At 43.0% G+C, this 14003-nt stretch overlaps 1 protein-coding gene across 2 annotated transcripts in view; it reads left to right on the top strand.

Moving 5' to 3' along the window:
- prex2 (phosphatidylinositol-3,4,5-trisphosphate-dependent Rac exchange factor 2) overlaps positions 1–14003 on the top strand; it is a 352480-nt gene that overhangs the window by 313195 nt on the left and 25282 nt on the right. For both annotated transcript variants that reach the window (XM_043689238.1, XM_043689237.1), the window contains one exon: positions 3935–4037. In XM_043689238.1, coding sequence (XP_043545173.1) covers positions 3935–4037 — 103 coding nt within the window. The remainder of the gene's footprint in view (positions 1–3934; positions 4038–14003) is intronic.

The following is a 14003-nucleotide window of genomic DNA, read 5'->3' as shown; positions in this document are numbered from 1 at the left end:
GATCCTTGTGGCACTCCACTGGTCATAGGCCTCCAGTCTGAAAAACAACCCTCCACCACCACTGTCTGTCTTCTACCTTTGAGCCAGTTCTGTATCCAAATGGCTAGTTCTCCCTGTATTCCATGAGATCTAACCTTGCTAATCAGTCTCCCATGGGGAAACTTGTCGAACACCTGATATTTAAAGCTAGATGGCATGCCAGTCCATTCTGAAGAAGTGAGGGTCAGAGTGGTGTTGGAATAGCACAGTAGGTCAGGCAGCATCCGAGGAGCAGGAAAATCGACACTTTGGGCAAAAGCTCTTCATCAGGAATGTGCTTTTCCAGCAGCATCTGCAGTCCTCACTTTTGCCCATTCTGAAGAAGTATCATTGGACTTGAAACATTGACTCTGCTTTCTGTCCAGAGATGTGTTTCTGTTTCTGCAGAATTCTTCACCTTCCCCCATTGTTCAATGAAAATCTTGTACTCCTGAAAGTATCAGAAAATGGTTGTTTGCTCTTACCTGACAAACATTAATTCTGCTCATTGCCCTGAGCAGTGTTGCCCTGAGTTGAGATGTGGAAATCTTGTTAAGTTAACTGACGTTTCATAATAAATGAGCTTACAGAATATAACATAGGTTCCAGCATGCCACTATACCTGGGATAATTTTAGTGATTATGTGAATGATCGCCTCAAATGTTTTTCCTGGAAATATTGTGGACTTTCATATTATAACCACTGTTTCCATCTTATCCATTTTATCCAGTTTATTCTGGATAAGAGTGCTCTGTTTATGTGGATGACTGAAGTTCGGAATAACATCTACACATATGTGTTTTACTGCACTGCCATTTGAAGCCTCTAATCCTGTCAAGGCCTATCTGGATAGAACAATATTAGGTCAGGTCAAGAGGAGACAAAGTGGTTGTTGGAGACCCATTGTCTTCCCGATGTTAAGGATAGTGATAGTAGCTGTGTTTCAATAGGCTTGCGATTGCTGCTCCCATGGTGTCAGTATGGTGATGTGTTGCAGCAACATTCAGATGTGATGGTTTCCAGGGATGAAGAATCTCCACGTCATTGAAGGCCATCGTTTGTTCCATCTACAGCTGCATGCTTTTTAATTCGCGAGGTGGAAGGATGTTATCAGTCATAGACGCATCGAATTTTGACCACAGCATATGCTTACCCTGCTTTTGAGGACATGCAATGTGAGTGATGGTGAAAGATTCTGATGGAACCAATGCATTCTGCAGTTGACTGTCTGAAATACCTGCTCATGGGATGTATTAATGGTCTGGTTATATGGAGCATTCAACCTTGAAGTGTGGCTGCTCATTTTACAGATATGTTGTTGTGATATTTCCATGTTTGAGTGCTGTGCCTGTCTTGTGGCCCGCAGTGGAGAGCTAACGTTTTGAGTCCAACAACTCTTCTTCAGATCGGTTCTTCTGAACAGGTGCTGTCAGACCTGCTGAGTTTCTCCAAGAATTTCAATTTTTGTTTTTGGTTTCTGGCATTTGCAGTCTCTGTTTCATTATGTATTTGATTTGATTTATTATTGTCCCGTGTACGTAAGTACAGTGAAAAGTTTTGTTTTGTGAGCAGAACAGGCAGATCTTACCATACAATGTGCACAGACAGCAAGATCAACATTAAGTTTAAAATTTGATAAATCCATTCAGAAGTCTAACAACAGCGGGGATGGACCTGTTTGTCCGTGTGCTTAACCATTTGTATCTTCTGCCCAATGGAAGAAGTTGGAAGAGATTATAGCCAGGGTGGGAGTAGTCTTTGATGTTGGCTGCCTTCCCCAGGTAGTGAGAAGTAGAGATGGAGTTAATGGATGAAAGGTTGGTTGCTGTGATTGACTGGACTGTGTTCACAACTCTCTATAGTTTCTGACAGTCCTGGGCAGAGCAGTTGGCATACTAAGCCATGATGTATCCAGATACAATGCTTTCTATTGGTGCACCTATAAAAATTGGTAAGAATCATTGTGGTAAATTTGTGTCTCGCTGTGTCTTGCTTTGGTCTTGAGCCATCAGTTCTGACTTTGGGTTTCCTTCTTTGACACTTGTATCCTTGAAAATGTTGTGGAAAGGTGGGCATTTTCTGGGAGTGTTCCTGAGAACTTCCTGCTTGGCTTACCATGATTGGTTGAGTGGTTTTGCCATGCCAAAGGCTCTAAAGCAGACAGACTGGAAACTCTGTCTGCCCAGATAGATTGCTTCATCATTGCCTTACCTATCTAACAAAGCTTCAAAGCTGTAATCTTTGGGTTGGTCCAAAATATGGGCAGAATTGTCAATTAATTCATTGCGTCTGTCAGCTGTACAGACTCGGAAATGTCATAATCATGCCCTTTATCTCTGTAGCGCCTCTCATAACGATCATTCACTGATCGTGACAATGAAGTGAGGTCATTGGACGTTATTCTGATATTCCATCCAGTTGTCAAAGGCTAACTCTTGGCTTTGACTGTGACATATTGCCTTGGCCAAGTTTGTTTGAGAGGTATCCTGGATTCCTGTGAATGAATCACATCCCTTCCAGCAAGACATCCAATGAAACTTCAGAGTACCTTGGACCATGTTCTCTTTCCATTGTTGTACCATAATTCACTCCTCTTCCCACACAGACTCTCATGGATTCCCTACAGTATGGAAGCAGGCCCTTCAGCTTGTAATTGACTCTCCAAAGAGCATCCCACCCAGACCCACCTACCCTGCACAGGCCTGGACACAATTTAGCATGGCCAATCCATCTAACCTGCACATCTTTGAGCTGTGGGAGAAAACCTGAGTACCTGGAGGAAACCCACACAGACAATCGAAGCCGGGTCCCTGGTGCTGTCCACTGAGCTAACCACTGAGCCACTCTGCCGTTGCTTCCACAAACTGTTCCAGCACTTACTTTCCCTTTAAAGATCACAGTCTAGCTTAGCACAAACTCAGGCCCCACGCTGAGCTGTCTAACCACTGCCTGCTTGCAGCGATGGTGCCCATCAAGCAGTTCAAAGTTATTACGCATATCACTTCAAAGTCAACAGGCACAGGTTAGTCACGCACACACAGTTACTGCAGCATTTCTGGAGACTTGAATTTTAGTCTTGCTGAGTTATAAATTAGAACTCTGTATTTAATTCAATGCCAAAACCTGTGTTTAATGCGAAGCAGGAGGTAAAGAAGATGGAATTTAGAGACAGAAATACGGTCAAAGTAAAGGAAAAGAAATGTTAGTCAAGAATTTGTTAGTTTTTAAACTTTCAATAATAATTTTTTATTGAAGGGTTTAGATTTCACATTTATAAATGTTAATTTTCAATACCAGAGAGATTATTTCACACGAGTCAAGATGGTGTCGCATTACAGAGAAAATTGCTTATACTTTCTCTGATGTGTTTAATGCTCAATTGTTCACTTTTGTGGTAAAAACCTAACTTTAAACTCCACAGATATTTAAATGCTGAGTTCTGGATTGAGGTACTGTCATAATCAGCTTCTGAAGAAGCAGACATCTTGGACAGCAACTTCCTGCTGTCCATATATAACAGCAAATGAGTTTGGAGGTTTCTGTCTGATTTACTCTTATTCAATGGTGAGCAACAAAGCTTCATTGTCATTTCAATGGAAAATCTAGACTATACTCTCCATTTATCCTACTTGCTGCTAAGTACATGTTTGCTAAATGCAACGGACATTCAAGTCAGTTCAACTAAATATTTGACACTCTTCCTGTTGAACTTGAACATACACACCACAATTATTGTCAGTTCAGCTTGGCAAAGAAATTATTTTAAAATTGGAAAAACTCTAGATTCCAAATTAAGATTGCAATCTAGTGTTTCTGAAGAACTAGAGTTTGCTAATATTGCAAACGTATTTCTAACTAATTGTCTGAAAAATGCATTAAATGAACCTTTGACCTAATATCTCCCTTCTCTTCCAGTTGTACCCTCAGTGTCACTTCAGAACAAGCTACTGTTCTTGCAAGAAGCCATGGCTTACCCCCACGGTACATAATGCAGGCGACTGACATGATGAGGAAACAGGTATACTGAATGAAAAATGTCATGTTTTTTAAGACACTTTATATTTAAAACTTGTACATAGTATTGGCAGATCCCTCATCCCTTCTGGTAAAATGTAATGGTTCATCCTAATAAGTTTGAAGAATCTGAGTAGTTTCTTTTTAGTTTGTTTCATGTAAGGTTCCATGTTGAGGGGCAGCACGGTAGCTCAGTGGTTAGCCCTGTTGCCTCACAGTGCCTGGGTTTGATTCCCGCCTCAGGTGACTGTCTGTGTGGAGTTTGCACATTCTCCCCGTGTCTGCATGGGATTCCCTCTACAATCTAAAGATGTGCAGGTCAGGTGAATTGGCCATGCTAAATTTCCCATAATGTTCGGTGCATTAGTCAGGGGTAAACATGGGGAATGGGTCTGGGTGGGTTACTCTTCGGAGGGTTGGTGTGGACTTGTTGGGCTGAATGGCCTGTTTCCATGCTGTAGGGAATCTAATCTAAAGCTACAGACTCTCCAGCTCAGCTCCCTTATGGGTTCTGATTGGGTTCTGTTTACTATAGCACCATTTATCATATAGTTTCACACCTCCGCGCTACATATACCAAATTAGCTCTGAAGCTTTCAAATAGTCGTATATATTGCTTAAAGGAATGTATGTTTTAGGTGCATGAAACTAGTGTTGATGATCCTACAACGTTGCTTTGGTGGGCCTTTTTATAATTTTTTTATGCTCTTACCCAGATGGCCAGTTTGAAACATTTGTTATTGCCCTGGGATTTGCTACCTGTCGTATCAATGCCTCTGAAAGGGCTACAATTCTCCAGTAAAATTAAGGTCCAGCTGTTGTGAAAGCAAAAGTTTGCATTGGTGTGGAAAAACAGATTGTTACAACCCTGTTATGGATAATAAACATTTAAAGAAAATATCTGAGCACCCAACAACTAATGAATAGAACTATAGCACGAGACTTCAGCTTTTTTAAACAAAGCTTTATTGTCAACATGAAGAGAAACTAAACAAGTCCATCTCTGTAATATAACATTATTTTATAAAGACTTGTGCTATGAACTCAATTCCCTTTCAAGAGTTATCTCATCTTAAAGTCTTGAAAGTCAGTCCACTTTTTCCCTGTGTCTATCACAGTTCTCTGGAATTGATTCTAATTCCTCTTCGAAGCCCCAGTTGTTCTCCAAGTTACAAGATTTCCTGGTGGTCCTTTTAGCCGTTAACAAAGTGGCTGTCCAATTTTTCTTGAACAATGTGGTTTCCAACATGTGGATAAGGACTGACAATCCGTCTGACTATATGACCACATTCAAGAGTGCAGTGCTGAAAAAGCACAGCAGGTCAGGCAGCATCCGAGGTGCAGGAGAGTCAACGTTTCTGGCATAAGCCCTTCATCAGGAATGAGGCTTGTGGGCTGGGGGGGCTGAGAGGTAAATGGGAGTGAGGTGGGGCTGGGGCGAAGGTAGCTGGGAATGCAATAGGTAGATGAAGGTGGGGAGAAGGTAATAGGTCAGAGAGGAGGGTGGAGCAGAAAACAGACCTCACCATGAGGGATATATTTCTCACCCCACCCCTATCAGCATTCTGGAGAGACCATTCTGTCCACCAGTCTCTCATCAGATCCACACCTTCCACCAGCCCATACCCCACACCCAGCCCCTTCTCCTGCCAACACAGGAAGTGCAAAACTTGTGCCCACACTTTCCACCTCACCTCCATCCAAGGTCCACACCTGACAGAAATTTACTTGTATCTCCACCAATGTCATCTACTGTATCCATTGCACCTGATGTGGTCTCCTCTACATTGGGGAGACAGGAAGCCAACTTGCGGATCATTTTAGAGAACATCTCTGGGACACCTGCACCAACCAACCCCACTGTCCTGTGGCTGAACTTCAACTCCCCCTCCCACTCCATGGACATGCAGGTCCTGGGTCTCCTCCACCGCCAACCCTAACCACACGATGCATGGAGTAAGAATACCTCATCTTCCACCTTGGGACCCTGCAACCGCACGGGATTAATGTGGATCTCACTTGTTTCCCCATTTCCACTCCCCCCACCTTATCCCAGTCCCAAGCTTCCAACTCTGCACTGCCCTCTTGACCTGTCCATCACCTTTCCCATCTATTCACTCCACCCTCTTCTCCAGCCTATCACTTCCTCCCCTACCTTTGTCTACCTACCACATTCTCAGCTCCCTTCCCCCCCCCCCACCCAACCCCACACCCCTCGGATTAATATGTGAGGACAGTATATTAGCAAGCTGCTCAGTCCACCATGTCCGTGTGGATTCACAGCTCCGCTCATCCTGTTTCTCTGCCCATACAATGTAGACCCAGTGTTCTTTTCTGCAGTTCTTTCTCATGGAGTGGTGGGGAGGGGAAGGGATGAGTTAGCTGGACAGCTAGGTAAAAACAAGGGCTGCAGATGCTGGAAACCAGAGTCTAGATTAGTGGTGCTGGAAAAGCACAGCAGGTCAGGCAGCATCCGAAGAGCAGGAAAATCGACGTTTCGGGCAAAAGCCCTTCATCCTTAGCTGGACAGCTGGTTTGCAATGTGGCATGATATCAACAGCATGGGCTCAATTCCTGCACTGGATCAGATTATAATGAAGAAAGAATTCGCTTTCTTAACCTCTCCCCTCACCTGAGACATGGTGACCCTCGGGTTAAACCGCCACCAGTCATCTCTCTCTCTCTCTCTCTCTCTATCTCTCTGGTGAGAGAGCAACCCTATGCTCTGGAAGGACTACAGTGACTTTACCTTTTAGGCTTGTGCAGCATGAAGAAACATCATGGGAAATGCTGCCATATCCCGTATCCAACATCCGAGCAACACAAGCTGACTGAACAATTTGCAGCCAGAGAAGTGATGTCTTCGAGTCATAAAGTCATAGAGATGTACAGCACGGAAATAGACCCCTCTCGTTAGCATGGTCCAACTCCTCCATGCTAACGAGATACCTTAATCTAATCTCGTCCCATTTGCCAGCACGTGGCCCAGATCCCTCTAAACCTTCCTATTCATATACTACTCCAAATGCCTCTTAAATGTTGCAATTGTACCAGCCTCCACCACTTCCTCTGGCAGCTCATTCCATTCACGCATCACCCTCTGTGTGAAAGGTTGTCCCTTAGGTCCCTTTTATATCTTTCCCCTCTCACCCTGAACCTATGCCCTCTAGTTCTGGACTCCCCCGTCCCAGGGAAAACACCTTGTCTATTTATCCAATCCATGCCCCTCATGATTTTATAAACCTCTATAAGCTCACCCCTCAGCCTCTTGTGCCTGCACCTTGCAGAGGCACTGATCCAGAGGCATACCTGCGGTGTGACCAACAGCAGAGTGACACAGCAAACTACAAGAAGAGGCAATAATGATGAGTGATGGATCTGGAGCATCTGAAAAGAAACCAAAAATCTACAACTTCCACACGGAATGGGCGAACGAATTTCTTTTCACAACTGTTTCCATGTACGCTACAAAGGATATCGATAAGTTAAAAGGGAAATTTGCAATGGCAGCACACAGCAATTCACGGTCAATTCAATGGTGGTTTTCCCCTGAACAACAAGCTTCAGGTAAAGCAAGTTGACGAGCTTCAGGCCATTTGGAAAAGTGATCAGTCACTTTGTTCTAAACCAGCAGTAAAAGATTAGGCCTGCCAAGAAACATCGTTTCACATTTACCATCTTCTGGTAAAACACAAGAAATCAGTCACAAATGGTGAGGTAAGTTAAGAAGCAATGTATTCAGTGGCTATGTATTCAAAGACTTTAAGAACAAAGAAGAAATAATAACAGCAATGTGAATCTTTCTCCAAAGATTGTCTTTCAGTTACTGCAGCAGGCCCTGAAGGAGTATAATGCTTCTCACTGTAACTAAAATAATCCATCGACATGACCAACACAGCCCTGCTGATTGTTATTGTGCACATGGGTTTTACGGAGATAATAACTAAAGGGATCTGCTCACCTTTTTGCCCCTTAACGAGAGAATGGGGTGAGGGTATCTACAATGCATTCAAAAGGCTTGAGAAAACCATTCCAATTGAGGAACTGGTTTCTATCACAAATGATGATGCACCAATCATGCTTAGGGGCTTTTGCAGAAATGATCCTGATTTTCCCTCTTTTCAAAATTACACTCTATAATCCACCATCACACACTTTGTCCTGCATTGTGGTTACTGTTAAGGAACCCATTGACGGCTGTTCCTCCTATTCCTTATCTCCATCCAGAGTAATTCTACATCCTGATCTCCTGAACCAGGGTGCTCTCTACCTCATCAATACTATCCCTAATTAACTGTGCTACCTCTTCACCTTTACCTAGCTTCCTGTCCTTGTTCAGTGACATATACCCTTCAATATTCAGGAGCCCTACCACCGTTCAGCTGTGTCTCAGTAATGGCTATCAGATCATAAGAATGTAAGAACAGGAGTAGGCCATTCAGCCTCTTGAGCCAGTCCCACTATTTAATGAGCTCATGGCATGGTGGCTCAGTGGTTCAATTCCAGCCTCAGGTGACTGTCTGTGTGGAGTTTGCACATTCTCCCGGTGTCTGCGTGGATTTCCGCTGAGTGCTCCAGTTTCCTCCCACAATCCAAAGATGTGCAGATTAGATGAATTGGCCATGCTAAATCGCCCATAGTGTTAGGTGTATTAGTCAGGGGTAGAACATAGAACATAGAACAATACAGCACAGAATGTAGGGTAAATGTAGGGAAATGAGTCTGGTTGGGTTACTCTTCAGAGAGTCGGTGTGAACTTGTTGAGCTGAAGGGCCTGTTTCCAATCTGTAGGGAATCTAATCTTAAAAAAAAAAAGTGTGTGGAGTTTGCACATTCTCTGTGACTGAGTGGGTTTCCTCCCACAGTGCAATGATGTGCAGGTTAGGTGGATTGGCCGTGCTAAGTTACCCATAGTGACCAGGGATGTGTAGTTTAGGCAGATTGGCCACGAGAAATGCAGGGCTTTGGAATAGGTCTGGGTGAGACCCTCTTCAGAGGGTCAGTGTGAATCGGATGGGCTGAATGGCCTCCTTCCATATTGAAGTGTCTCTGTGAACTCCATATATCTGGCATTGGTCCATATCCCTGAATAACTTTGCTTAACAAAAATTCATCTATCTCATATCTAAAATTAACAACTAATCCTACATCCACTGTCTTTCTACGGAAGAAAGTTCCATCGAACATCCACCACCCTGTGTGTAAAAGTGCTTCACGTCTCTCCTGAATGGCCTGGCCCTAATTCTCAGACTATGCCCCCTAGTTCAAGAATCCCCAACCAATGAGAATAGTTTATCTATATCTACCCTGTCTTTGCCAGTTAATATCTTGAAGGCTCCGTGGAGATCACCCTTCAATCTTCTAAATTGCATAATTTATATAATCTGTCCACATAACTTAACCCCTGAAGTCCAGTATCATTCTTGTAAGCCTACATTGTACTCCCTCCAAGATCAATCTACCCTTCCTCATGTGTGGTGCCCAGATCTACTGTCAGTACTCCAAGGGGGGGGAGGTTAACCAGGGTTTTGTACAACTACAGCATAACATTTGCATTCTTGTTACTCCAGTCCTTTAGATATAATAGTCAACATTCCATTAGCATTATTGACTATTTTCTGCACCTGTTTGTGCCATTTTAAAGATCTATACACCTGACCACCTCAGATCCTTGTGGGACACCCACTGGTCACATCCTGGCAATGTGAGTGCCTACTCATTATCCCTACTTTCAGTCACCTATCACTCAACCAGTTTCTCAGCCATGTCAGTAATTTGCCCTCAATTCCATGGGCTTCTAGCTTGGTGGTTAGCACTGCTGCCTCACAGCGCCAGGGACCCGGGTTCGATTCGATGACTGTCTGTGTGGAGTTTGCACATTCTCCCCGTGTCTGCATGGGTTTCCTCCGGGTGCTCCGGTTTCCTCCCACAGTCCAAAGATGTACAGGTTAGGTGAATTGGCCATGCTAAATTGCCCATAGTTAGGTGAATTAGTTAGGGGGAAATCGGTCTGGGTGGGTTACTCTTCAGAGGGTCAATGTGGAGTAGTTGGGCTGTAGGGCCTGTTTCCACACTGTAGGGAATCTAATCTAATCTTAACAGTCTGTTCCTTATGACTTTATTGAAAGCCTTCTGGAAGTCCATATCTATCCCCATTCTCTGTCTGTTACCTTAATTACCTCTTCAAACTAATTGATGCTAGCTCATCCTGATTAACAGAACATTTTCAAGGTGTTCAGTTCCCCCATTATCTTTTGTACTTCAATGCATGCTATTAATTTGATTATTTTGTTATGAATTCTATGTACATTCAGAAACGATAGCTTTAGTTTTGTATTTTTTTGTTATCTTTGCAACACTGAGTTTTGACCTTTGGTGTATTTGTGGGTTAATTTGCTCTGTGCCTTTCTGACTTTGGTTCTTCATCTTAATATTTTTCCCATCTGACTCAACTTTACCCTCTGATTTGCTACATCCACCCACCCCTGGATCCCTCTTCCTCATTGGTTAGTTTAAAACCCTCTGTCCTTCATTTAATTATACAATTTGCTGGAAATCTGATCCCAACACAGTTCAGGTGTACACTGTCTCAATGGTACATCCTCTACATTTTTCCCAATAGCGATACCAATGAACTAGTACAGACTTTTCCTACACCAGTTTTTGAGCTTCACAATATTTTTCACTAATGTTATGGACCATGTGCCAACTGGAACTTGGCAGAATTACCCTCAAGATTCTACTCATCCATTTGGTGCCCACTTCTCATTGTGTAAGGAGAACTCCTTTCCTTGTCATTGGTATCTACATGGACTACATCAACAGGATCTTTGCCATCCCACTCCAAGCTCCTGTCTCCCCCGAGCATCTGTCCTGAACCCTGGCACTGGGTGGGTAACACAATCTGACTCTCTTGGTTGCACTGACCAGTCTCTATCCTTATCTCCTTCCTTATCACTGCACTCCTTTTCACTCCCCTCTCACCTCCCCCAGTTGATTAACCTACACCTTGGCACCATGGTTAATCAGCTCACCCATCCTACAGTACTCACCCATCGAAACAAGCCTAATGACAAACCTGGTGGACATCTCCATGGTGACACGGCCTGTTCCCAGGTGAAAACACAAATTACCAAATGGAAACCATCTGAATGACATACCTCTTTTGTTGCAATAATGGCAGGTTATGTCTTGTCTTGTCTCCAATTAGAGTCATTGAGTCATAGAGATGACAGACCTTTCATTCCAACTCGTCCATGCCGACTAGATATCCCAACCCAATCTAGTTCCACCTGCCAGCACCCGGCCCATATCCCTCCAAACCCTTCCTATTCATATACCCATCCAGATCCCTTTTAAATTATACAATTGTACCAGCCTCCACCACTTCCTCTGGCAGCTCATTCCATACACGTACCACCCTCTGCGTGAAAAAGTTGTCCCTTAGGTCTCTTTTATTTTCTTTAACTAAATAAGACCATCTGACATTTTGTGATTGTCACCTTTGTCATTCTGACTTTATTCAGTGAAAAACAAGCTGCTTTTTGAATTCCAATATCTTAAGTCAATGTATTTGCTGGGCTCTTGATAATTCCTGGAACTGTTTACCCCTCGGAAATTTACGTTTTAAATTCTGTGCAACAATTGTGTTGGGAATAATCACCGAGAAAGTGGAAGGAATAGGAGGAGCTACTGTGTAAAATTTCTTGGAAGTATTTTTCAGACAGTGTTCCATGATAACCCCTGCTCTCTACGCTCTCATTAAACCCTCTTACACTGCCATTCATTGGTGACCTTTTTTCTCATACTGTCTTTCTGTAAGTACATTTTACCCCTTGTCTCTTCTCTCTGTTCTATATTTTTTGGTAATGAATATAGCAATTGGTTTTTTTTTTAATACCCAGATCCATTCTTAATGGAATAATGTGAAGTCATTAGCTCTTTTATTGAAATTTCAAGAAAACTTCAAGAAGTAGACTAATAGAAATTCATGAATTCTGTCATCCAGTGACCAATTATTAAGCTTAGTAATTAATTATTTTGCACTCATAGCCAACTCGAAGACAATGAGTTCTTCCATAATTACATTACAGGCAATTTAGAATTTGTATGCCTGGTTTGCTAGGGAAACAAAATGTTCCTTATGGGTGAGGCATTACTCGGAAATGCTTACTCATAATACAACCCACACTTCATCAGGTGGATACATTCATATGTATACTTGTCAGCTAAGACCATTCAACAATTTACAAATAACTTATTGAATTATTCCAAATAAATCAGTTATTTTCCTTCATTAAAGCTTAGTTATGTGATAAATTAGCAATCCTATAACATTAACTGGAAAGCATCTTCATACTTCACTTGTTTTTCAAACAGTCATTTCTGAAGGAAAGTGTCTGATTCTTGTGGGCATACCTTAAACTGCCATTCATAGAGTCATACAACATAGAAACAGATCCCCAGGTCCAACCAGTCCATGCCTCCCTTGTTCCCAAAGTAAACTAGTCCCACCTGTCTGTGTTTGGCCCATATCCCTCCAAACCTTTCCTATTCATTAACTTAGCTGAAAATGTGTTGCTGGAAAAGCGCAGCAGGTCAGGCAGCATTTTAGATGCTGCCTGACCTGCTGCGCTTTTCCAGCAACACATTTTTCAGCTCTGATCTCCAGCATCTGCAGTCCTCACTTTCTCCTATTCATTTGATTAAGTTAATGTCTTTTAAATATTGTAACTGAACCTGCATCCAGCACTTCCTCTGGAAGGTCATTCCTCACACGAACCACTTTCTGTGTAAAATAGATGTCCCTCTTTGGGCAGCATGGTGGCTCAGTGGTTAACACTGCTGTCTCACAGTACCAAGGATCCAAGTTCAATTCCAGCCTTGGGTGACTGTCTGTCTGTGAGGTTTGCACATTGTCTGTGTGTATTTGCTCTGGTTTCCTCCCACATCCTCCAAAGATGTGCAGGTCAGGTGAATTGGCCAAGCTAAATTGCCCATAGTGTTAGAAGGAAATGGGTCTGGATGGGTTACTCTTCAAAGGGTTGGGCATGGACTTGTTGGGCCAAATGGCCTGTTTCCACACTGTAGATAATCTAATTTTTATTGCTCAAACCCTCCATTCTAGGCAACATCTTGGTAAATCTTTTCTGAGCCCTCTCCAGTTAAATAATATTCTTCCTATAACAGGGTGAGCAGAACTGGACACAGTATTCCAGAACAGGCCTCACTGACACAGTTACTTATATCGTCTGCTTGATGATTTGTGCCCACTTATGAAACAAGTAAAACATATTTTTGTTGAGCAAAGAAATTAAGGCTAACTACTGTAGCCAAGTTCCAACTATCAAAGCAAATCATCTTCATCAAGAAGAAAGGCACATGAATGAGAGCAGGACAAAGGAACTATTTCAAAGAATCCCTCAAGGCTTTGCCCGAGAACTGCAACATCGATGCCAATGTATGGGTGACCCTCACTGAAGAATTGGAGGGAACTCTTGTATGAAAACAGACAACTCTCAAATTCTAATCGGCAAGTAGAAAAGAGACTGGAGCATGGAATGCCAATGATCTCCGGACCACGTCCACCTCCCAGAAACACCTGCTCAGTGTGTGGTTGGAGATATGGCTTGATGATCAGGCTCATCAGTCACACAAGGGCCCTCCGAACCCAGGACAAGTGACGTGGAATTTCTGAGGTGGGCATGCTAGCCAGTAATTGCTGAAGACGATGAATATGTAATGGCTGAGAAGTAGAGTCAAGCTACTGAATCTGAGAAACCCTTGCAGTTGTCTTATACGCCAACTTGCGTTATAGATAAGATATTTCTCATCAACCTGTGCAGACGTGTTATGACAACCCTTTGGAGCACGTGGGACCTGAACCTGGGGCTCCTGGCCCAGAGGGAGGGATATTAACACTACCTTGCAAAAACCCCCTCAGATGCTGCAATCAATGGTAATACAAAGA

This window comes from Chiloscyllium plagiosum, chromosome 4 (genome assembly GCF_004010195.1).
Source record: "Chiloscyllium plagiosum isolate BGI_BamShark_2017 chromosome 4, ASM401019v2, whole genome shotgun sequence".
Lineage (NCBI taxonomy): Eukaryota > Metazoa > Chordata > Chondrichthyes > Orectolobiformes > Hemiscylliidae > Chiloscyllium > Chiloscyllium plagiosum.
This window is presented reverse-complemented; position numbering and strand designations above follow the sequence as displayed.